Source organism: Notechis scutatus, chromosome 2 (genome assembly GCF_049901735.1).
Source record: "Notechis scutatus isolate UNSWTSFEM ecotype Mainland chromosome 2, rNotScu1.2, whole genome shotgun sequence".
NCBI classification, from domain to species: Eukaryota; Metazoa; Chordata; class Lepidosauria; order Squamata; family Elapidae; genus Notechis; species Notechis scutatus.
In genome coordinates, this window is record NC_142010.1 from 109,190,536 (window position 1) to 109,213,603 (window position 23,068).

Below are 23,068 nucleotides of genomic sequence, written 5' to 3' on the forward strand. Positions count from 1 at the left end.
AAGATTTCTGGATAATCAAAAGTTTTTGAAAACAGGAAAGGAGAGAAAAAGAATAAAAGGGCAGGATCTGGAAGGGAGGAGACTGCCTGGAATTAAAAAGAACTTACAGCAAAATCTCAACAAGACTTCCAAAAGATACATTTTAACTGAAACATCGCAACAAAAACCCCAGGAAGAGAAAGTGGAAAAAGAAATAAGAAGAAACAGCTTGGGACAATTTGAATTACTTGATGATCTCTGGATTTTTGGTTATTGTATTTGAATGACTAAAATCAATCGGGTGGTTGTTTAAAACTGTTTAAAATGGCTCCACTTTTAGAAGAACTGAAAATGGAACTTAAAAAATACAAAGAAGATGCACAAGAAGGGAGAGGTTCTTTTGGCTTCGTATTTCAGTTCTTAGAAATGGAGATTTGGAAGTATGATATTTAATTGAAAAGAAATGTTAAAGATGTTAAGATTTTAATGATTATTAATGATAGAATTGAATTGGAATGGAATGAGGGTTTATAATTACATATATTTATAATCCTTTTTTTTTTTAAGAATATAGTGTGTATTATAAGAATGTACCAAGCAGAATTCGATTGGAAGTTATGTATTATGTATTATATTGAAGGTCATAACCTTAAGGTATATATTGAAGTTTAAATAAGAGTTGAATGGATGTAATTAAAAGATATAAAGGTGTCATACTCCAGGAGAAAACTTGTTTAATGAGAAAAGATAATATGAAATTGAAACAGAACAGACAAAAGTATAAATATAATGATTTGAATTGAGATGAGATAATCAAAATAAAATTGAGAAAATTAAAAGAGGTGAAAAACTATATAGAAAATGTAGAATAGCATAAGATATGGAATAGAACACAAAAAGGAGCATGAAATTGAGTTTTGTGTCTGTATAAAGAAGTTCAACCCGGGACCATGCTATTTTCAAAAAAGACGTTTTACTTGTATTTTGTATGTGTGAAAACCCAAATAAAACTTTATTTAAAAAAAACACCATTCAGCTGGATCAAGATTTTGTAGAAAGAAATATTGGACCACATATGCTTAAAAGGTTTGACTGACTGGTGTCATTGGATAGTGGAAAAGAAAAACATTAAGAGATCAAACTATTTCCATTCTAGCAAAATCCACTATAGAAAACACAATCATTTAGTAACAAATGTAGTAAAATTCATAAAGATAACAGAGAAAGGAAACCAGGTTTATAATATTTTCTTCCATCATGGAGAAAGCTGAGTCAAATACCAAAAAGATAGCATTGCATGATAATGTTTTATGAAGACAAGTAGATATTTTATAAATACCACACTAAATTTTGGCAAGAGAGTTATTCATCTTCTTCCAGTGCAGTATAGACCTAACTAGCAATCTCTGTCATTTGGTATGAAAAAAAAGACAAGAATAAACTTTGCATGAAAAAAATGGGGCACATTAATTCTTTAAAAAGGCACCTTCTAAATGTGCCAGAAATAAAAATAAAAAAGAGTACTTCCACAAGTAGAATAAATTTTAACAGTGCATTTTCTTAAACAGAATGTAATCAATTTGGTATGATCTTAATTCCATTTAAGTTTACATTCCATTCAATTGAATGCTCATCTGGGCCTCATATTACTACTGAAATGCAGCCCTGGCACACATCTGTCAAAATCCAAACGAAATTCTATACTAATCCCACCCACCCCAAAAAAGTTGGTACGTTCTTGTTTCAGGGACTGAACATGTGGAAGACAGCACCATCTTGAGCATGATGGACATTATCCATTAGATCTCATCAGGATGGAGGAAAAATCCAAAATGGTTGATTTTATTTATTCGATAACTTCCTTGAAAGATTCCTTAAAAGATATATCTTACAGGAAAATGATACCTGAATAACAAATGGAAGAGTGCTAATAATCACGGAAATCTTGCAGCATGGTACTTTGCTCTCTCCCTAAAAATAGAATCTCCCTCACACATTGCATATCCTATCCTTTGGCCACACATATCTGTACAGAACCAATTCTTGCTTCCCTGTTTTTCAGGCTTGGCTGGAAACTTGCTTCGTTTAGAAACCTATCTTCCACTTTTAAACCTTAAATTGGAATACCGTTCATCAACCCAGCAGTCAGGTCATAAAAGCAAACTATCATTCAGCTAGCAAAAATTATTTGGTCAGTTAACTTGAATGTAAGAAGACATGATGCAGGGAGCTTCACTAGTGTAACTCTGTGAGGAGGAGAGAAGTTAAAAGAAATCCTGGCTAAATGAGAGTTTATGTGACCTCTGTTTCTGACTCTCCTAGGGCACATTTGTGACAAGGTTTCCGTTTTCTATAAAGTGCATTTCATTAAATTCCACAAGAATCAGCACAGCTTAGGGCTGGAATTTGAAGACACTCTGGCTAAAATTAAAAGTGGGGTTATGAGAATTATTTGGCCTTAAGGGGCAGCAGAAAAAAAAGCATGATGAGACAGTAATCATGTGATTTGTGAAACTGGAAGTAAGGAAAGCTCCCTGGACATTTTGCAGAAAAAGATTATGAATGTTTTATATGCTTAGGCCAGCAGATCGCCAACTGCCTTAGCAAGCAAACAGGCAAGAAAACATCTGTTCCCCAACACCCACTGCATCCTAGAGAATATAAGTAATCTTATTTTTACACTAAGAACTTACCTTTATCTTTTTTTTATGGTTTATTGGCTTTATGGTAATTCCTTTCATTATTGTGAGCTGCCCAAACTTGTTGAAGTTGGGTGGCATACATGTTTAATACATTTACTGTTGAGGTAATTCCCCGTTAGGAGAATGAGTGCACACAGGAAGACGTAGTGAGAGTAATGTTGAATAACACACACACGGCACACAGATACACTGTATAGTAAAATGTAGGTTTTTACTTCCAGTAAAAACGGTTAAGCAAAGTACAGCAAACAGTCCAAGTCATTCACAGTTAAAGCAGTCAGTTTTCAGTCCAGGGATAATCCAATAACAAAGTCCAGTATCAAAAACAGTTCAGTAAAAGACTCACATCAAACCAAGACTAACGATGATCAGCAACAGTCAATGCAGGAATGGCAACACTCTTCAGAAAAGGTCAACAGAACAGAACCCAGGTTTCTGGCTCCACCTTATGGCCGTTTGAGGAACCACACCCAATTACAATTTTAGCATTCCCTTAAAGAGACAGTATTAAAATGTCTATCCTGGTTTATATATTTTCCAACCCAACTGTTCAGTGACTTACAATCCTAACATTTACCATTACCCTCATCTTTATTTTCACCCTCATCCAACGTACCTGTTGGAAAAGATGGTGCTTCTTTGTATGAAGGTTTGGATGGTCTATTTAATTCACTGCCTTTTGCAGGAAAGACAAAAGAACTTTAGCATGGATATCAACACCTAAAATTTGGGAAGCGGGGGTCCCACTTGACACCCAGAAGATGGGATGGATGGAGCCACCAAATTTCCCATCTCCATTCAATTAACAGAAAGAAAGAGCTGCTGTACATCAAAGCTTTCTTTCATAGTGAGTATAAGGAAGAAGGAGGCGATTCTTTGGATGTTATTAAAGGACCCAGATAAGACCATTCCATTTTATTCACAGTAATGTCCATTGTACATATGTGGAACATTGATGTTGTGACAGTCAGAGGCAACCTGTCTATTCTCTCTCTTAGTACATAGATCATTTCATAAGTGAAATTGCCCATTAGGTACGAAACTATCCATTTCAGGACATAAAGATCAATCATCAACATCTGTCTTTTTTGTCTGTTGAGCTACTTTCTATGAAACTTTAAGGTAAATGGTATTGAATACAATAATTCACAAGCTAAGATGCAAGTAATAGGAAAACATGCAAGTAGTTCTTAGCAGACACAGTATTTCACAAGGTGAAAGGACAGAATTAATATCTTTTGACATCCACTTGCTGTAATTTCTCAGGGTAACATTTAGGGAAGAGTCATGACATTTTCAGGAAATTGATGGATAATTTTCTCTACTTGTGATTTCTGAGAGTTGCATGACATGCAAAAATGGGTATAGAATGTCTGAAACTGATTAGAAAATATCATTGTGCTAAGTGGCTTGGCCTCTTCTGGGTTGAACAGTTTTTACATGGAAAAGAAATTCCACTGATAGGCTGCAACACATACAGGCTGGCTAGTTTGCCCAAGTAAACTAGGCAAAAGTTTTTTTTAAGATCATAGCACTTTGGGGGGGGGGGTTGCCTTCAACTCAGTATTGATTCCTTGGCAGGGGTGGGATTCTATTGGTTTGGACTGGATCAGTTGAACTGGTTGTTATGATTCTCTGTAGTTCGGAGAACCGGTAAATCAGGCCTCTGGCTGACCCCACCCCTCTCCACCTGCTTCTCCGCTGCCTGCCCATCAGTCCTTATCACGCATGCACGACATTGCACGCATGTGCAACACTGCTGCCTGCAGCCTGCTCTTATGCACCTGCCAACCCAGCCATTGCTGCCTGCCTTCTGTTGCGGCCCTGCCTTTACTGATCTCCCTGGGTGAGTGAGGCTCTGCAAGCTCCGATCACCTTCCCCCCCACTTGACTTTTGCTACTGCCACCAGTCACCTTCCCCCCCCACTTGACTTTTGCCGCCACCACCGGTCGCCTTCCCCCCACTGCTTGCCTTCTGCCGGGGAATACGTGGAGAGACTCCAGCCAGATCAGCAGCTGCTTCTCTCACCTGCTGCTGCATAGCAGAAAGCTTCCAAGTTCCCCTCCCATTAAAAAATGGCTCCTGGGCAAGCAGAGAACAAGCCCGGTTGAACCCTGCTTCTCTCTGCTTGCCTGGGAGCCATTTCCAATGGGAGGGGGACTTGGAAGCTTTCCACTGTGCTGGGAAAATCTTGCTCTCCCAAAAACAGCAGCAGGAAAGAACACGTGGAGAGGGTCATGTCAACAAGGTGCCCCTTGATCAAGTCCAGAACAGCTGATGGGGGCTGCAGGGAGCAGAGCCTGGAAGCCCCAATGCATCATGTGTGCAGTCACATGGATGGCAGGGGGGACTGGTTCCGGAAGCCCCAATGCTGTTGGAATTGCCATTGCCACCTCGCTGCTACTGCATCCCCCACCCCCTGCAGGTATGGGTTGCGTGAGCCCTGGGACGGTGACCGACTGCCTCAACTGACTTTTTTCCATGCCAAGAGTGGAGGTGAGAGAGAGCAGCCCTCTTGATATGGAGAAAAGTTGTGTGTCTCCCCATATTCCTCTCTCTGTGAGCAGCCTCTCACAGCACCTTTAAACTTAGCATGCTTCATAAATGAGGAGGAGGGGATGAGGCTGCTCACAGAGAAAGGAATATGGGGAGACACACAACTTTTCTCCGCGCTGAGTTGTTCTTGCCAGTGACTCCAGAATAGTGTTTTGGTGGTCCATAGAGAAATGTTACCCCCATGTCACCCCCAGAGCACCCCCCAAATCAATTAATCCAGGCTGCACATGGCCCACGGGAACCCTCCCAACCCACTCACTCCTTACCTGGCAAACTTGCCTGCTAAGTTGCTATTTTTCCTTTTTCCGACCATCAGCTGTTCTGCTGTGCTGGGAGATTTAGATTAGCTAGAAAGCAGGAAATCATTGGATGTCTTGCTTTCTAGCTAATCTTTAGATCTTCAGCTCTGCTTTTAAGCAGAGCCGAACTTTCCGAACTAGGACTGAAGCTGTGCAGACTCATCTAGCTGATGGCAGAAAGATAGATCTTTTGGAATGAATGAACCTGTGATTCTGTGAGCAACTCAATCTGCCTGTCTGCTCTGCCTGATTTGGGGTAAAAGTTGCTCTTTTTTTATAAAAAAAATTCAATATTTACACACATGGTGTGTTGTGAGTTAATTTTGTGAGTTTGCTTGCAAGCAAATTTTATGTGACAGACTCAGGTAGTCAATAGCAGAAAGATAGATCTCTGAATCAATCTGTGATTCTGTGAGCAACTCAATCTGCCTGCCTGCTTTGCCTGATTTTGGGTAAAAGTTGCTCTTTTTAATAAAAAAATCAATATTTATATAAATATTTATAATATTTACATATAACCCATGCCCAGCCCGTCACATGACCACCAAGCCACACCCACAAATTAGGCCACACCCACAGAACCGGTTGTTAAGAAATTTGAATCCCACCCCTGGGCAAGTGGCCATAATCTTTCCAGAGGTTCTCTGTCCCATACAACTCAAAATGAGATCCCAGAAGCCACCACCACCATTGCACAACCAATCAGGATGTGCTCCTGGTGTCTAGAGTTTTACAGGGTAATGCAGATGGAGAGGAGGCGAATGAAGAGTCATTCCACACTATCCAATCCTTTCCATGGCTGTTCTCCCAACTGTCCTTTCAGGCAATTGTAAGAGCATAAACTTCCAAGCTGAATTTCATGATTGATCCTTGCATGATTTGTCATAGCCACCTTCTACTATAATTCTGTTTTGGTTGTTTTGTTTTTTTTTTGTCTTCGTGTGGTCGAAATTGCTTGCTCTGGTTGCTTCTGTAATGCTTTCAAAGTTCTCCCTAATCTGCTGTGACTAGCTTTGCCTGAAGAGTGGCACCCCAGTGCCTAGCCTCAGGGATTCTGGCTGGCCTCTTGTGCTCCCCATGCAGTGTCCAAGAGTCTCTGGGCCCAGGATTTTATCACCGACTTAAAAACTGTGATTATGGTGATCAATAATAGACAGAACACAAAACATTATTCTGAGCTGACAATAGATATGTTGATCACCCTCCCCTCTTGCTCCATGACAGCATTTTAAGCAAGCAAGCAACCTTTAAAAAAAAATGAATAAACAGTCTTGGCATAGCTATGGTACTGACATTTGCAATAGACAAACCTATGGAATAATAAATCAAGGCTGACACTTAGAGGTTTTTGAATCAGATCATGATTGAGTAGAATAGATTGAATAGAAGCCCCATCCCCATGGCTATATGTGAGTCAAAGCAAAATCCTAACTATGTATGTATGTATGTATGTATGTATGTATGTATGTATGTATGCATGTATTGGCCACTGTAGTTTTCTCCATTATCTTGGGTTGTAAGGTCTATCAGTCTAGCATAGCAAAAAATCTGGGAAACATGGAATCTCCACATTAGCATTAGTTTCAAAAGAAGGCGGAGAAGGAAGAAGAGAAAGAAGATGAAGTGAAGGAGATCTTGTGCAGAAAGGCAAAAAATGGCATACTATTTCCATTTTTTTCTCTCATCCAGAATCAATTCAGCTACAGCATTACAGATTCATTTGTTTCCAAATAGGAACACTCTATATTTGAGGAAAAATAAAAGTTGTTTGATGGTGGCTATCTTCAGCACTCATTTTTTTTTCAAAAAATTATCATATCTTTCCTTGAGTCATTTTCATTCAAACTTATAAAAATAGAGAGTTCTGCCCTTTTTCCTTTCCAGACATCACTGCAGAGTTATCAAAACATGTCGGCCTGAAATCCCTTATTCTATCCAAGTCATTTAAACCTAAATTACTTCTACCATAATTAAACAATGGCTGGAATAATAGGTCTTTTGAAGTCTTTCAGTTATGCCCTTCTCCTTTCCAAACCTGTTCATCAGCTAAAATGATTATTTTATTTAAGTCCTGGCTCTAGTTATCTACCTTTAAAAAGTAGGGAAAGAAGGTATCTACAGATAACAAGTGCCCTGTCCAGGTACCTTTACTTTTCCCCAGGTGCCACTATTTTCAGCCATGTTACCACACTCAGCATCATTTCCTTGCCCTTCAAGATAATATTAGGCTGAAAGTAAACTCTAATGGGAAATGCTGTCTGGAGAAGGTGAATGAAGGCAACCATACATTTATGACAAGATATAGCTTGGATGCTGTAAAAATGAGATGTCACAAGAAAGTAATTTGTTTCTTTCTCAGCATGTTTTTAACCACTCATTTCACAGGGTTATCATATAGACTGAGCAAATAATAGCTACAAAAATACATTTCACACTGGATATTTGCTGTGAAAGATCCTCCTGTCCTCTGAGATATGCATTATAGCAAGCAAGTGTGACTCTCTTTGGAGGAGCCAGCAAGTCAACAAGCTTGTAGCTTAATGATTGATGCAAAAACAAAATGGACCTCCTGCGTAGGCAATAGATGGCAGACTTAGACTCAATCCCCTAACTCTGAAAAGTGGTTTGAGTAAGTGTGCAAGTGAAATAGAAGGTTGTGATAATTAAAATTAACAAACAGAGCACTTTTGCTAATTCTCCAATAAAGTGTTTTAAGTCCACACGTCTTAAAAGTTGTCAAGGTTAATGAGAGCTGTGTGTGATGGAATGTGCATTTACAGGAAGAATTTTGGTAACACAGAGCTTTCCCAGAGAGAGGCCCAAATGAAGGGACTGCACAGTCCCCAGCTGAATGGGCAAGGGAGGAGGTGGTACTGGATAGCCACATTCTAAAATCTCTTAGGATATGTCTAGTACAGTGGTGGCAAACCTTTTTCGGCTCCCGTGCCCATAATTGTGGCATGCTCATGTGCTCATGCTCGTGTGCCAGCACCCAGAAGGCAATGCATGCTGAGCCCCCCCACACCCCCAGTGCCTGTGTGCGCGATCACCTTACCACAATCCCTCCATGTGCCGCGCGCCTCTACACATGCACCCGTGACCCCCAGCATGAACTGTGAATCTCTGTGCATGCGCTTATGTCTCCCCTTGTGCATGCATGCCAGATACCCGACAATCAGCTGTCAGGCGGTGGCGTTGCACACGCATGTGCATTGGGGCTCTTCCAGGTGAGCTCTCGTGTGCCAGGGGAAATGGCTCTGCATGCCACTTCCGGTATGCGTGGCATAGGTTCGCCATCATGAGTCTAGTAGGTGGGAAAGTTATAGCTTTAGCTTGGCAAGATTCTGTCCAAAGGATGTAAGCAAATAAAGGATTGGACTCGATTGGATTCTACTGTGTCATCTTTGGACTTGGACCTGACAATATGATATATAAGAGGTACAGGTAGTCCTTGACCTATGACCATTCATTTAATGACAATGGCACTGAAAAAATTGACTTAAAATCTGCCCTTAAAGTGATAACCTTCATACCAAATTGATCACCATTTGGGCACTAAGCAACATTTGCAGCATCCTCTGGTCATATGATCATGATTTGCAACCTTGTCAGCTGACTTCCAACATGCAAAATCGAAAGGAGAAACTGGATTCAATTGACTGCTTGATTCACTCAATAAAAATGCTCATAAAATTTGGTCTGGTAATTTGGTAATTTGTTTAATAGTCAGGCATGCAGATACTCTCTACACTTTGAGAGAGAGTTTTGGAAGACACACCCTTGCTACAAAGTTGTTGTGGAATTCATTAAATCCAGTTGTCATGATATTAACCTCATTGTCCCAAGCTGATATAAGAGAAAGTGAATCAACTCTGTGACGACTTTCTGCAAGTATTTAGATAGCTTTTATCTCTTTTTCTTCATGATATACTTACAATGCTGAAAACAACTGATCAAGCCAAGGTCATAGTTTAATCCAACTGAATAACTTCTACAGTGTTTGGACTCTTGGACTTCTTTTTTGCCTGCTGTTTAGGAGTTGGAATTGTCTCAGAGCAAACTCGCTGGACTTTGGGGAGTTTGTTTTCGTGTGGGTTTCTATGCATTTGGACTCACGTTTCCTTTGCTGCTTGTTTATTTGCTTCACAGGCTTCTCAGTAAAGGTTGCAAGCACCTCTGTGGATGTTTGTGAATGTGTGGACTGAGACAAGACATATCCAGCCCATGAAAAATCTAGTACCGTACAACACATTAAATAGTAATGTTGGCCTATTTCAATTTTGACTTGGCTTAAACCAAAGGTGCCCAAATTGTTCTCTTAAGCATATCATTATAACCCAGAAGAAGGGCCTTCTTGGTGGTGGCTCCCTCTCTCTAGAACATCATTCCCCCAGAGATTAGACTGGCCCTCACTCTTTTGGAAGGTGCTGAAGACCTGGTTCTGCCAGCGGGCTTGCAGAACCCAGAGCGGGATGGAGCCCATGAGATGGCTTCTGTGATCCGCTGTCACTGGGGCAGGGGTGGGTGGGAGTTGAGGAGTGAGTTTGTTATATTGTATTATATTAATTTATTTCATTCTTTTTGTTAATTTTTTATTGTTTTAAATGTTGTTTTACAGTATATTCTGCAAGCCGCCTTGAGTCACCATGGGCAAATAGGCAACAATATAAATTCAATAAATAAAAATAAAATAAATTATGCCATCAACTACAGTTATTTTCTTTCAATGGAGGAAATCCTGTTCAAAATCTTATAAGATTTTGGTATTTCCGTGAAGAATATTGTTAAAATGTTGGAATAGAACTGGAATGATTCAGGGTTCCACTAAATTATTTTAAGTCAGTCGCTCTCTTTCAATCAATCTAACAGAGTTTTTTGCTGTAGGGAAAACTCAGAAAAAGAGTGCTATTGATGTGGCCTTGAGTTTCTGGAGGAAAGATGAGATATAAATTCAACATCAGCCAACAGTTCTTAAGAAGTTTGAACAAAATCTTGCAAGATTAGATCAGTTCACAGGATTTTTTTTTACTGTTTAAACAGTACCTACCTATCTATATCTATCTATCTATCTATCTATCTATCTATCTATCTATCTATCTATCTATCTATCTATCTATCTATCTATCTATCTATCTATCTATCTATCTATCTATCTATTCTAAAAATACAAGTTCCAGGTATAGCTATAACAGAAGAGACAGACATCACTATCTCAGGAACAAAAACTATATTGTCCACTTAGCTTTCGTTAACCTCTGCTAACATCGTCAGAGTGTAAAACTACCATTGAAAAGGCACATATTTCTTCAATGGTAGTTTTACACTCCGACGATGTTAGCAGAGGCTAACAAAAGCTAAGTGGACAATATAGTTTTAGTTCCGAAGATCGCCATGAACCACCAGTGAACCTCAGACCACAGATTGAGAACTGCTGGTATAATCTTGGTTGTGGTTACTTTAAACCTACCATGATTTTATTCAATTCCATTTGAAGATATGTTTTATAATTTTGTTTCTTCCCTCTGAACATGATCTAGTCCTGCTAAAAATTTCCCATATTTCCTATCTGGAACCTGGTGTAGAATTCAAAGGGGAGTATTTATTGTGATATATACAATCATGTTTTTCATGGAGAATTTTTGTTTTTGTCTTTTACAAACATACATTAATAGAGCAAGTCATCCAGTGCAGCTAAGAAGAGAGAAACATGGACTGAAAAAGAATGGCTTCATGCCATATAAAATTTAAATATGGAATTTACCCTTACAAGATTTAGGAATGACACTAGCTTGGGAATTTCTGCAAATGAATTAGGAAAATTTGTGGTAATTAAATTAGGATGGACATGTATTATTCCAAATATCAAAGCGGCATAACTCTTAATATTGTTGAGGTAGAATTTTGAACATACCCTAACAGTGAGCTTCCCAGAGCTATCTGGACAGCTCTTATGGAAACCAAAAGATAGGGTTGCCCTTTGTTTGATCCAACATAGTTCCTACACTGTTCCTTGGATGTATTTGGGACACTCCTGTGGTTAGGAGCACTTAATGATGCAGTATATAGCACAACATACTGTATATTGAGGGAGCCCACCTTTACTTGCTTCTAACAGCATTTCTTGGTGCTCAATGGCAACTATATTTCTCTCTTCACCAGCCATGTTTCCCAAAATTATTAAAGGGAGTTAATTCTCTGGGCTGTCAAACTGGAAACCTCTAATTTAAAATGAGTTGTAGGGTTACCTTCTGTCCTGATGGTGAATGGAGAGTCTCCCAGTCTTTTGGCTGAAAACTGACCTCCCAAGGATGTCATTAAGAAGCAGAGAGTGAAAAATCCAATGCCTACCACAAATATCCTAAATGGAGAAAAAGAAAGAACACACCAATCAGAAATATTATAGTTGAGCAATAGATGGAAATATTTCTACATTATCCATAAATGAGTTTAGTGAATATTATTTCAAATAACTTCTCCTCCAGAAAAAGCTAGTATTTGTCTACATCAGGGGTGTCAAACTCACGTTCTCACAGCAGCATGACATGACATATCGGGACTTTTTTCCCCTTTACTAAACCCGGCGTGGGCGTGGCCAGTGTGTGACGTATCTGGCCCACGGGCCAGGAGTTTGACAGCCCTGGTCTACATGATACCAGGTAGTAGACATGTTGTCCTGTACGAGAATTTTATTGAAACATTTCTGCACAGTTCTTATAAATCTCAAAAATATCATTTAATTACTCCAAACTAAAATAATAGAGTAACATTTCACTTTAACAAAGACCCATTTAACAGACTGAAAATGCAATAAACATTTGCCTTGGATATCTCCCCAAATAACAGACAAATCTGTTTCATTTGAATCAAATTAAGGGACCCTTAAATATTATGTAACCTAACATAAACATATACCATTTCTATTGAGTAACAGTGGCATTAATTGACTTGTGACAAACTGACATGAATAATATTATTTGGGCTCTTTGTGTAACAATGTAATTATGCAAATGACATATCTCATTACAAATGACACACTTTTTAAGATTTGAGGCCTTTCCCCACTTGCACTTAATTGTAACACAAACATCTGTGGCAACCTCTTTTTTTGCCATTTCCTGAGGTGGTTATCTTCATCCCATCTACAACCATATAGCTGTGCAGGTGTTAAAGCAGTACTGCCCTGCTTGACAAAAGTCAACAACATCTACCACAAGATACATAACATTCATTACACTTGTTCATTCATTCCAGGGGATTGCGAGTGGCTCATTATGTTTTTGTGGTGGCACAGTGGCTCAGCAGTTAAGATGCTGAGCTTGTTGTCTGGAAAGCCAACAGACCAGGTTTGAGAAGCAAACACCACATGACAGGGTGAGCTCCTGTCTTCGCCCCAGCTCCTGCCAACCTAGCAGTTCGAAAGCATGCAAATGTGAGTAGATGAATAGGTACCACTTCAGTGGAAAGGTAATAGCACTCCATGATACCATGCTAGCCACATGACTGTGGAAATGTCTTCTGACAGCACTGACTGAATGGCCTTGAAATGGAGATGAGCACTTATAGTCGGCAATGACTTGCAGAGTAAAATCTGCAGGGGCTTCTTTATTGGTGTGGGGTTTTTTGGTTGTTGGTTTTTGTTTTGTTTTTCATCTCCCCAGAGAACTGCAAAAAGCACTGCTATGCCGGGTTTCTCAGATTTGTACAATTGTGCTAGCCTGTTCAGTTGGCAATAGGGCATATATTTTATGGTTCTTATTGCTTTAATGCAAGTCTGAAATGGTGGACTATCAAGAGCCAATACATCCTCCTTTGTCTCCTACACAGAGCAGGGAGAATCTTTGTGGCATGTAAACTGAAGGAAAGGGTCAGAATTCCTTCACAAAAGTGTTTCTTATCTTTAGTTCCATTTGTGATACCAGTCAGATATATGTTTTTATCAGCAGAGGTGGTTAGGTTCTGACCAGTCCTGGAGAACCGGTAGTGGAAATTTTGAGTAGTTCAGAGAACCGGCAAATGCCACCTCTGACTGGCCCCACCCCCATCTATTCTCTGCCTCCCAAGCTGGTCAGCTGGGTCTTCTTTAGTTGCCCTGCACAGGAGAATGGAGCTGGAAAGCAGGTTAGTGGGGTGGGGAGGGAATGGGGATTTTGCAATAACCTTCCCCCAGGAGTGGGGAGGGAATGAGGATTTTGCTGTATCCTTCCCCTGCCATGCCCACCATGCCATGCCCACCAAGCCATGCCCAGGAAACCAGTACTAATTTTTTTTAATCCAACCACCATTTATCGCAGGGGTGTCCAACCTTGGCAACTTTAAGACTTGTGGACTTCAACTCCCAGAATTCCTCAGCCAGCAAAGCTGGCTGAGGAATTCTGGGAGTTGAAGTCCACAAGTCTTAAAGTTGCCAAGATTGGATACCCCTGATTTATCGGGTTATGACAGAATGGGGTGCAGAAGAAGGAACACAAGAAATAGGCTAGTGGTAGATGAAGACCTACAGACCGACCAATCCCATTCTTACTGCAACTCTCTGATTTTTCCGGCCATCTGGTAAGATCCTATTCAGTGTAGCCCATAAAAAAGTGGAAGATTGTGAAACTGACAAGCAGCTTCCAGGTTTCCCTCTTCCTGGGGGAATTTGAGTAGGTGTTCAAAGAAGCACAGGGGTTTCTTTCTTTCTTTCTTTCTTTCTCTTTTCCTTTCCTTCTGAGTGAAGCAGAAGTAAAGCAGGATTTTTGTTGCAGCAGCATTTGCAGCTGTTCTGGACACAAAAAGAGATGTTCCTCTTTTTTTTTTTCAACAAGCCAGGAGAAATGAAGAAATTACAGATCATGTCTTCCAACTTCTTCTGAGGGTTGGGGGAATGAATGATGACAGCCATGTGAAAGTGCCTTCGGGCTCAGTGAAAGCTGGCCAAATGGAAAGCTCTCGACTGACCCAGGGGAAAAAACCTGAACCCAGTATCAATTTTCTCACACAAGTGGCAATTTCAATTTAGGTCAATTCGTAACATTCTCATTCTGTTAAGAAAATAAAATTACTGGAGCAAAGAGTTTCCTTTACTATACGACAGATTTAGTTCATTACTGGTTTTTTCCTTCCCCAAACAAGAGCTGGTCTGAGTCCAGGTTTCAAATTAAATTTGGTTACTTTTCCATTTTTCTTCTACCTAGTGATAGTCCCCATATGCTCTAAATGAGTTAGATTTCCATTTCCTTAATTACCAGTAGCTGGCTGAGCAATATGACCACTGAAATCCCACCCCATCTGAGCAAAACCATCGAGATCTGTGCCGTTCCAATACTTATATTTCATCCCATTTCAAGAATAAAGTTCTGGCAATCTTAAATGGAGCATTTGACTTGCTACATCTAGACCTCCTAATGTAAGGGGTTCTTTTTTTCCTCCAAAGACCTAAGAATGAAGAAAATACAAAAAAAAAAAATCCTATTCAAAGCAGAGCATGGTTTATTAAAACACTCAGAGTTATGCCAACTTGAGGGAGATCCAGGCTGGAGTTGTTGCATATGCTAATTTCTTAACATTGTTAGAAAGTCATGAAGTTGACTTTTTAAACTTTGCAGCTGAAGTGATACGATGTTAGAAGACCCTGCTTGAAAATTATTCAAGCAGTTGACGTTTAGCAAGATTAATGAGGGTGAGACATTTTGAAACAGATGCCATAGAATTACACTATTAGCGAAATGCTGGTGTAGTTTTCTAATTTCTATACTCTGCTTATAAAGGAAGTTTCTTTGTCTGAAAAGACCAGAAAACCTTCCTCTAGTACAATGTGTATCGGTCTTGGCAACTCTAAGATGTATAGTCTTCAGCAGCCAGACTTCTCAAGCTATCATGCTTATAATCCAATAGTTACAGCTACCTAGATACGAGAGCAAAGCCAAGCAAACCATATCACGATTGAACAGATTGTGTGAGACAGAGTTCTTCTGGAACTCTTCTTCTGTTGATGAATAAAATTATTTCATTTAAAAAAAAAAAAGAATGCAATATTGCAGGCGGAGTCTACTCATTGCCAGGAGTTTGATCCTGGCGGGCTGAAGGTTGATTCAACCTTCCATCCTTCCAAGGTCAGTAAAATGAGGACCCCAGGTTGTTGTGGGCAATATACTGACTCTGTAAACCACTTAAGCAAGCCTGTCAAACTGGTGGCCCACAGGCTGGATGGGTCACATGCAGGCCACACCCACACCTGGCTCTGTAAAGGCAAAAAAAATGTCACAATACGTCATGTGATGCGATTGGGTTTTGACACCTGTGACTTAAAGAATGCTGTAAAGCACTATGAAGCACTATATAAGTCTAAATGCTATTGCTATTGCTTTATTAGCAGAAGGGGACAAACCCTTAAGAATACTGAACTGAAATTTTGACCAGTTCACAATGATATTGCATTTCACAAAGAGAGGGTCTATGAGCATCTGATTTCTGTATTTGGTTCATTGACTGTAGTGAGAAGCACACCTCTCTCAAAATTATGAATATAGTTAAATATGAGAAAGAGACTTTCATTGTCTGGATCAGTCATTCTGTACATGTAGTCCTCACTTAATGACTATAATTGGGGAGACTTCCGGTTTGCAAGCTTTCGGCGGTGGCAGGGATTCGCGACCACGTGATCCCTGCTGCGTTCGCCGCCAAGGTTCCCCCGATCCATTTGGATCTGGGGGATATAGCTGCCCCGTAGAGGCAGCTGAAGACAGGGGGGATCCGGCAAGGGGTTTGGGGGTGCTGCAAACCCCCCCCCCCAAGCCGGCTAAACCCCCTTTTCCCGAGGCGGAGGAACGGCGGTCAGCAATGGCCGCCACGAAGAAAGCTGCAGCCGGACAAGCAGGTGCAGGAGGGAGAAAGCTGGAAGAAAAGTGAAAGTTGCTTCTAACCAGGACAAGACGGGAGAAAGTGACCTGGAACCTTGAAGGCTGCTAAGTATATATTGTTCCTTGTGAGAGTTACAAACTGCGAATACTCTAAAGGGGAAAGTTTTTTCTTTGTTCTACTCTCCTTCCTAAAGTGACAGCGAAAAAAAAAAAACCTTTTTGGCTGTGAGTGGGAAGGGAGAGTGAAAAAAATTAGAGCAAAATTTGAAAATAAGGAGAAGATTGCCTAGAATTGCAAAGAGTTGTTAAACATTAAAAAACTTCCAAAAAATATATTTGAAAAGGATTTGTGATTACTTTAACCCCAGAAAGAGAACGTGAAGAAGAAGAAGGTATTTAAAAGAAATAGTCTGTTTGGATTGTTTGGTGATTTTGGAACCTTTGGAAATTACTTCTGATTAAAACATCTGGGAGGTTGTTTGGAAAAACCTTTTCTCTACACAATGGCATCATCTATGGATGGATTGAAACTTATATATCAAAAATATGAAAGAGAAAAACAAGGAGGGAAAGATGGTCTTGGCACTATTTTTCAATACTTAGAAATGGCGGTTTATACTTATGTGAAGCAGAATGAGGATGATGGGGACAAAGAAGAAGAAGAAGCCATCTTTGATGAACAAATGACTTTGATTGGAGAAGAGAAAAAGCAAGAGAAAAAGGAAAAAAGGTCTTTAAGATCTGGAAAAACAGCCCAAAAAGAGAAGAATAAGGTGAAAAGGGGACATTATGTTAAGAAACAACAGAAAGGGGGAAAGCAGAATAAAAGGGAGGTGGAGAGACAAGGGGTTAAAGAGGACAAGGAGAAGAAGAAGCAAGAGAGAAAGGAAGGGATGAGAAGCCCTAATGGTGGGGAGCAAGATGTTAAGAAGCAAAAGTTTTTTAGAGATAATGGATAAATCTTATTGTTAAAGGGATTCTAGCAAGGTACATAAGCCTGTATTTTTATACCTGTATTTAGAAGTAATCATAGAAAATTAGAAATAATATGTAACTTAAAATGTGATAAAATATTTAACATAAATTAGTGAAATTTTTGGTTAAGAAAAAGGGAGTGCTGTAATGAAATATGATTCAAGATTGTGATGGGGGGGGGGTAATAATCTTTGGAAAGCAGAAGTGTTCCCACAAATGCATGATATTTAATTGAAATGGATAAAATGTTTAAGATATAAATGATTGTTAATATTAATGATTAGAATATGGTATATTAGTGAATTTTTTGTGAAATGAGATTTGAAGTAGAAGAAGGAGGAACATTTTAATGAAATATTGAGCTATAATATGTGATGTGGGGGGGAATAATTATGGAAAATAGGGCTCCCATAAAAATATGTGATTTAATTGAAAAGCAATGAGTTAGACGTTTAAGATATGAATGAATATCAATACTAATGAATAGATTTGTATTATTTTTGATAATATAGTATAATTTTAGAATGTACCAGACAGAATCCCAATGTATGTCATGTGTTTTATATTAAGTATTATAAATATAGGGGAAAGAGATAAAGGCATCATACTCCATATAGTGTACAGGAGAAGTCTTTCTTCTTTTTTTAAAGAAGAAAAATAAATGGTTGGCTGGAATAGAACAGACAAAGAATAATAAATATTATGATACGAATTGAGAGGAGATAAATAAAATAAAATAAAATTGAGAAAATTTAAAGGAGAGGAGAAGTCATATAGAAAATTGAAAATGTTAATAAGATATGAAATGGTATATTAAATGACTATGAATTTGAATTTGTGTTCTGTACCAAGAGTTTTAACCCGGGACTAAGCAACTTTCAGAAAAGAGATTTTTTATGCTTTTATGTTTTGTGTTTATGTGTATTTATATATTGTTTGTCTTGAAAATAAAATTTGTTTTTTAAAAAAATGACTATAATTGGGACCAGAATTTCTGTTGCTATGCAATGCAATTGTAAAACACAATGTCATGTGACTGTGCTGCTAACCAGCACTTTGGGTTATTGTAAGTGAATCGCCTTGGTTGTCCCAAAGGTGGTTTTTTCAAGAGGCAACTGGACTTCCTTGTTTTTCTTTGAAGACATTTCACTTCTCATCCAAGAAGCTTCTTCAGCTCTAAGGACATCACGTGGTTGTCATTTACAACTTGCTGCTAACTTCCCCAGTGATTTTACTTGTGGGAAGAAGATAGTAAAGATCCAATGACCGCAGAGACATTGCAATTGATATTAGTGCAAGGACTGATCATAAGAACCACTCATTCAATACTGCTGTACATTCAAATGATCGCTGAATGAATGGTAAGGCAAGGGCCATCTTGATAGAAATGCCAGAACTATTCCATAAGCCAGGGGTCTCCAAACTTGGCAACTTTAAGACTTGTGGACTTCAACTTCCAGAATTGCCCAGCCAGCTTAACTAGCTGAGGAAGTCTGGGAGTTCAAGTCCACAAATCTTAAAGTTGCCAAGTTTGGAGACCTCTGCCATAAGCAAAGAGGACTGAAACATTCTTTAAGTCCTGGCAAGCAAGATAGCATTCATAAGTGACTTAGTGACTCCAACCTGAGTCACTGGGGCATAAGGAGGAGGGGAGATAAAACCCAGTCCAGCATGTAAGATTCCATTATTACAACCTATCTCCAAGTGTAGTTCTAATTTTCCTGTGGAGTGATCCCCGGTGAAACCCCCCCCCCCCCCCCCCCTTTTCCCTCCCGAATCTCCTACCCTTATTTTTGTTTTTGAGCTCCCCCTCTCCCCCTAAATTTTCTCTCAGTGTCGTGGTCCTGTGAAGGATCTCAGTCAGTGACGGTTTTCAGCTTTCTCCACACCTTCTCAATCCTTTTATCCTGAACGAACTCTTGAACTCATGTTTAGGTCTTAGAGACCCCCTGTATAAAAAATTTTACATCTACAGGCTCACAATATGTGAATGTGATCAGTAAGTTGTGCCATGTAAAAAATCCCACCCATGTGAAAACTAGCATTGCATAGCTAGTTTTCAAACAACATTGTTTTGGGGGTGGGGGGGTTCCCCAGTCAAGATATTTTGTGGAACCCCCAGCAACTTTTCACAGAGTCTGAGGGTTTCCCTGGAACTCCAGATGAGAAAGGCTTATTTGGATGGTTTCTGCTTTTCTTTCCCCAAAGTTTCTTTAAATTCTTCCTGCTGATAAGAAACTCATTATTATGTAAAAGCATGTTTATGCATTTCAATTCTCATAATTATAATTTAGCAAGAAGTGATTGTTAAACACTGCATTTAATTACTACTTAAGACCATTAGAGGAGTGAGGAGGGGAAAAAGAAAACCTTCATGATTAAGTGAAAAGGAAAAAAAAAAATAACATTTGCCCAGTCTGTATAGAATCTCATTACAGATTTTTTTTAAAAAAAAAACTGCATGAATATTTTAGTAGAATGAAGCTGCAATTCTCTATTCTCTATTATGAGAACTAGAGTAAGCTAACAGGATGATCAGACATTTAAGAAGCTAAAAAAAAAAAAACCCACACAATCATGGCTGAACTTCTCTCCTGCTACATTTCCTAATTCCTAAAATTACTCCAAGGAAGTTCGAAAAACCATCGCAAGTGGAAGAGTTTGCTCATCTGAACAATGTTAAGAGACATAGACCAGAGGTCTCCAAACTTGGCTACTTTAAGACTTGTGGACTTCAACTCCCAGAATTCTCCAGCCAGCATAGCTGGCTGGAGAATTCTGGGAGTTGAAGTCCACAAGTCTTAAAGTAGCCAAGTTTGGGGACCCCTGACATAGACTGACTTTGGATAATTCAACTGACAGCCACAACAAGGACAGAAGCCACTCTTTTGACTTCTCCCTTCTGATGGGCACATCATACAGAACACCAAGATGGAGGGCTCCTTACATGTCAATCCAGATGAAACAATTAGGAAGAAAAAAAATCTATATAATAATAAGAAAGAAGGAAAGGGAAAAGAAAAGTACTGGTACAATATTATCATAACACGCCTTAGTTTTCCCATACGTAGTCTCTTTCCAAGCAGATCACAGGAGAACTATTAAGCTTTAAACAAAGGGAAGGGGTGGAGAAAGTAGAAGCTTCCTTGTGGTTTTAAGAGAGGTAAGAAGAAAAAAGGGGTTTTGCCATAGGAAGTTAAAGACCAACATTAGATAATAATAAAACTGGGGCTACTGTCAACATCTTTCAATTTGGTCAAATATAAAAATTGGCTGCGACTGCCCACAAAATATATCCCCCAATGTTTTCTGTAACTCTTTCCAACAACCTTAGCGATTGTGTATGCTACATACTCATAATTCACAAGTTAAGGGAAGGATGTGTTACACCAATCAGAATAATTTAAGTATATTTAGCCTAATGAGCCATCTGATCAGAGGTGGTATTCAGCAGGTTCTGACCGGATCTGGAGAGCCTGCAGCAGAAATTTCGGAGAACCAGCAAATACCACCTGGAGATTTTACAGTATCCTTCCCCTGCCACGTCCACCAAGCCACACCCACAGAACCAGTAGTAAAAAATTTGAATCCCACCACTGCATCTGCCTTTGTTTCTGATAGGTTTTGATTACAGAAACAGAAATAAATGGAACACCGGCATGCTCCACAGAAAGCTGTCAATCTGTTCTTTTTGTGTTTATATATATTTATTAGGTATATATAATGCTTTTCCCCCCCTTCAAAATCTATTATTTTAACCCAAATTAGCAACTCTGTGAGGTACTTTTTGTTGAAAGGTCCAATGTCACACAGGGCACTTCCACAGCTAAGGGTGCACTTACATGTCAACATACAAACAGTCCCTGATCTAATATCTTAACTGCTGCAGTATTTTGGCTTTTCTTTGTTTAGAAATTGCCTATGTAACCTATATGGAGCCTGGAGGAATTCCTACAAAACAAAATTGATTGGCGACCATCTCTCTCTCTCTCTCTCTCTCTCTCTCTCTCTCTCTCTCTTCTCACAACAAAACAAAGGTGTCATAAAAAGAAGAAGGTATATTACTCCATCATAGCAGCAATTTTGTGAATTGTCAAGTCCTCTGTATACTAGCCATTTTGTGACAGTGCCTACATTGTAGGGCCTACAACATATCCCCAGTTCCAAATAGGCCTACCAATGCAAAACAATTACCCATCCCTAATTTAGCACATGGACATTTTTATTAGTTTATCTGCACAATATGCTATGCATTAGTAATGAAAACAGCAACAGACATTTTTTAAAAGCAAACACAAACTAGCACACAGATGATTTATTTAGTACGTTTACTGCATCTATCTATCGGTAGCTGAAGCTCTCTAGATAGTTTACAAAAGCATTTGAAGGCTACAGTTAAGCTCAGAGAGGGGAAGGGATCTGCATCTTGTAGTATTGTAGGCTCTCGTGGCCAGTATCTGTTTGGCAGCTTTTGATTTTTCCTGACATTTGGCTGGCAATTGTGGATGCCATCTTCAGACCACAAACAAGTGAGCAGGAATTGACTGAGCTCCAATGTTTATAGCCAGGTGTCCTAACATCTGATTGGCCTTTATCTGATTTGGTTTCTGATTGGTGCAGGCTGGTGAGGGCTGGTCTCTGCTGGTTGGTGAATGTCCGAACGCATACTGCATCAGTGTTCATTATGGCTATTTGCTTAGTGAAGCCGCTTTCATGGGCTTCCTAATAAGAGTGTTAGATTCTTAATATATTAGAATGATAGGGACAAAATGAACTTATTCACTTTGTATTCTGACTCCATCCAGGTATTCCTACATTAATGCATTTGCCTTTGTGCATGAGTATAGATTTCAAAGTGCCAGAAAACCAAGTGATGCAAAAATTGGCTCACCGTGTCATCTTTTTCAAGGGCCTAAACCTGGCCTACTAAATGTGTCTGGTTCTGACAACCTTCCACTCGCTCAATCTTTCAGCTCAATAGGCTAAGTCAAGTTCTACAGTGCTATTAAGCTGGGTGTCATTCAACAGGAGAAAAAGTGACAGCTCCCACCAATGGCTGCAGATCCTTCCTGACACAACCAGCACAGCTGGTGACCTGCTACCAAGAGAATCCTCCTTCAACCCCATTCCTAGCCTTGCTCTGCACTCTGCATTAGGACTCATTTTGCATTATGTCAGGCAGCTTTACTTTGCAACCGTAGCAAAATCAGGGCTGGCATTTTCTGTTAGAATGATTGGGGAGGAAGGTGCATCGCTGAGGTGAATCCAGGAAAATTTATTTGAAGGGAAGCAGAGCCAATTACAGCTCCCTGACAAACATCCTTAGATGATGTTAGCCCTCTCTGCATTCACATTGTTCATGCTTAAGGAGACATCATGTTGGAATTGTTCTACATAGGACAAATCTAGCTTTGCCACCAAATATACACAAAAGAAACTGCTGCTTCTGGCTATAGTCTGCCAATAAGCATCATACTTGCATTTTCAAACACTTCCAGTCTCCATTTTGAATATATAAAAAAATGAGCTGTATGTCTTTAAACAATATGTCCAACCGGGAACTTCACATTTCCATTGAAGTCAGCTTTGCATTATTGCCTTGTCAAGAAGACAGCTGCCCTAAACATTTATCATAGTGTATATCAGTTTTTCCCAATCTGCTGCTTTCCAATCACATTTATTATCAGCTCCCAGGCATCCAGCACATCTGTACAGCAC

At 39.4% G+C, this 23,068-nt stretch overlaps 1 protein-coding gene across 2 annotated transcripts in view; it reads right to left on the bottom strand.

Annotated features, from left to right (window-relative positions):
- MGAT5B (alpha-1,6-mannosylglycoprotein 6-beta-N-acetylglucosaminyltransferase B) overlaps positions 1-23,068 on the bottom strand; it is a 256,643-nt gene that overhangs the window by 227,778 nt on the left and 5,797 nt on the right. For both annotated transcript variants that reach the window (XM_026667540.2, XM_087955715.1), the window contains exon 2: positions 11,783-11,895. In XM_026667540.2, the coding sequence (XP_026523325.2) occupies positions 11,783-11,895 (113 nt within the window). The remainder of the gene's footprint in view (positions 1-11,782; positions 11,896-23,068) is intronic.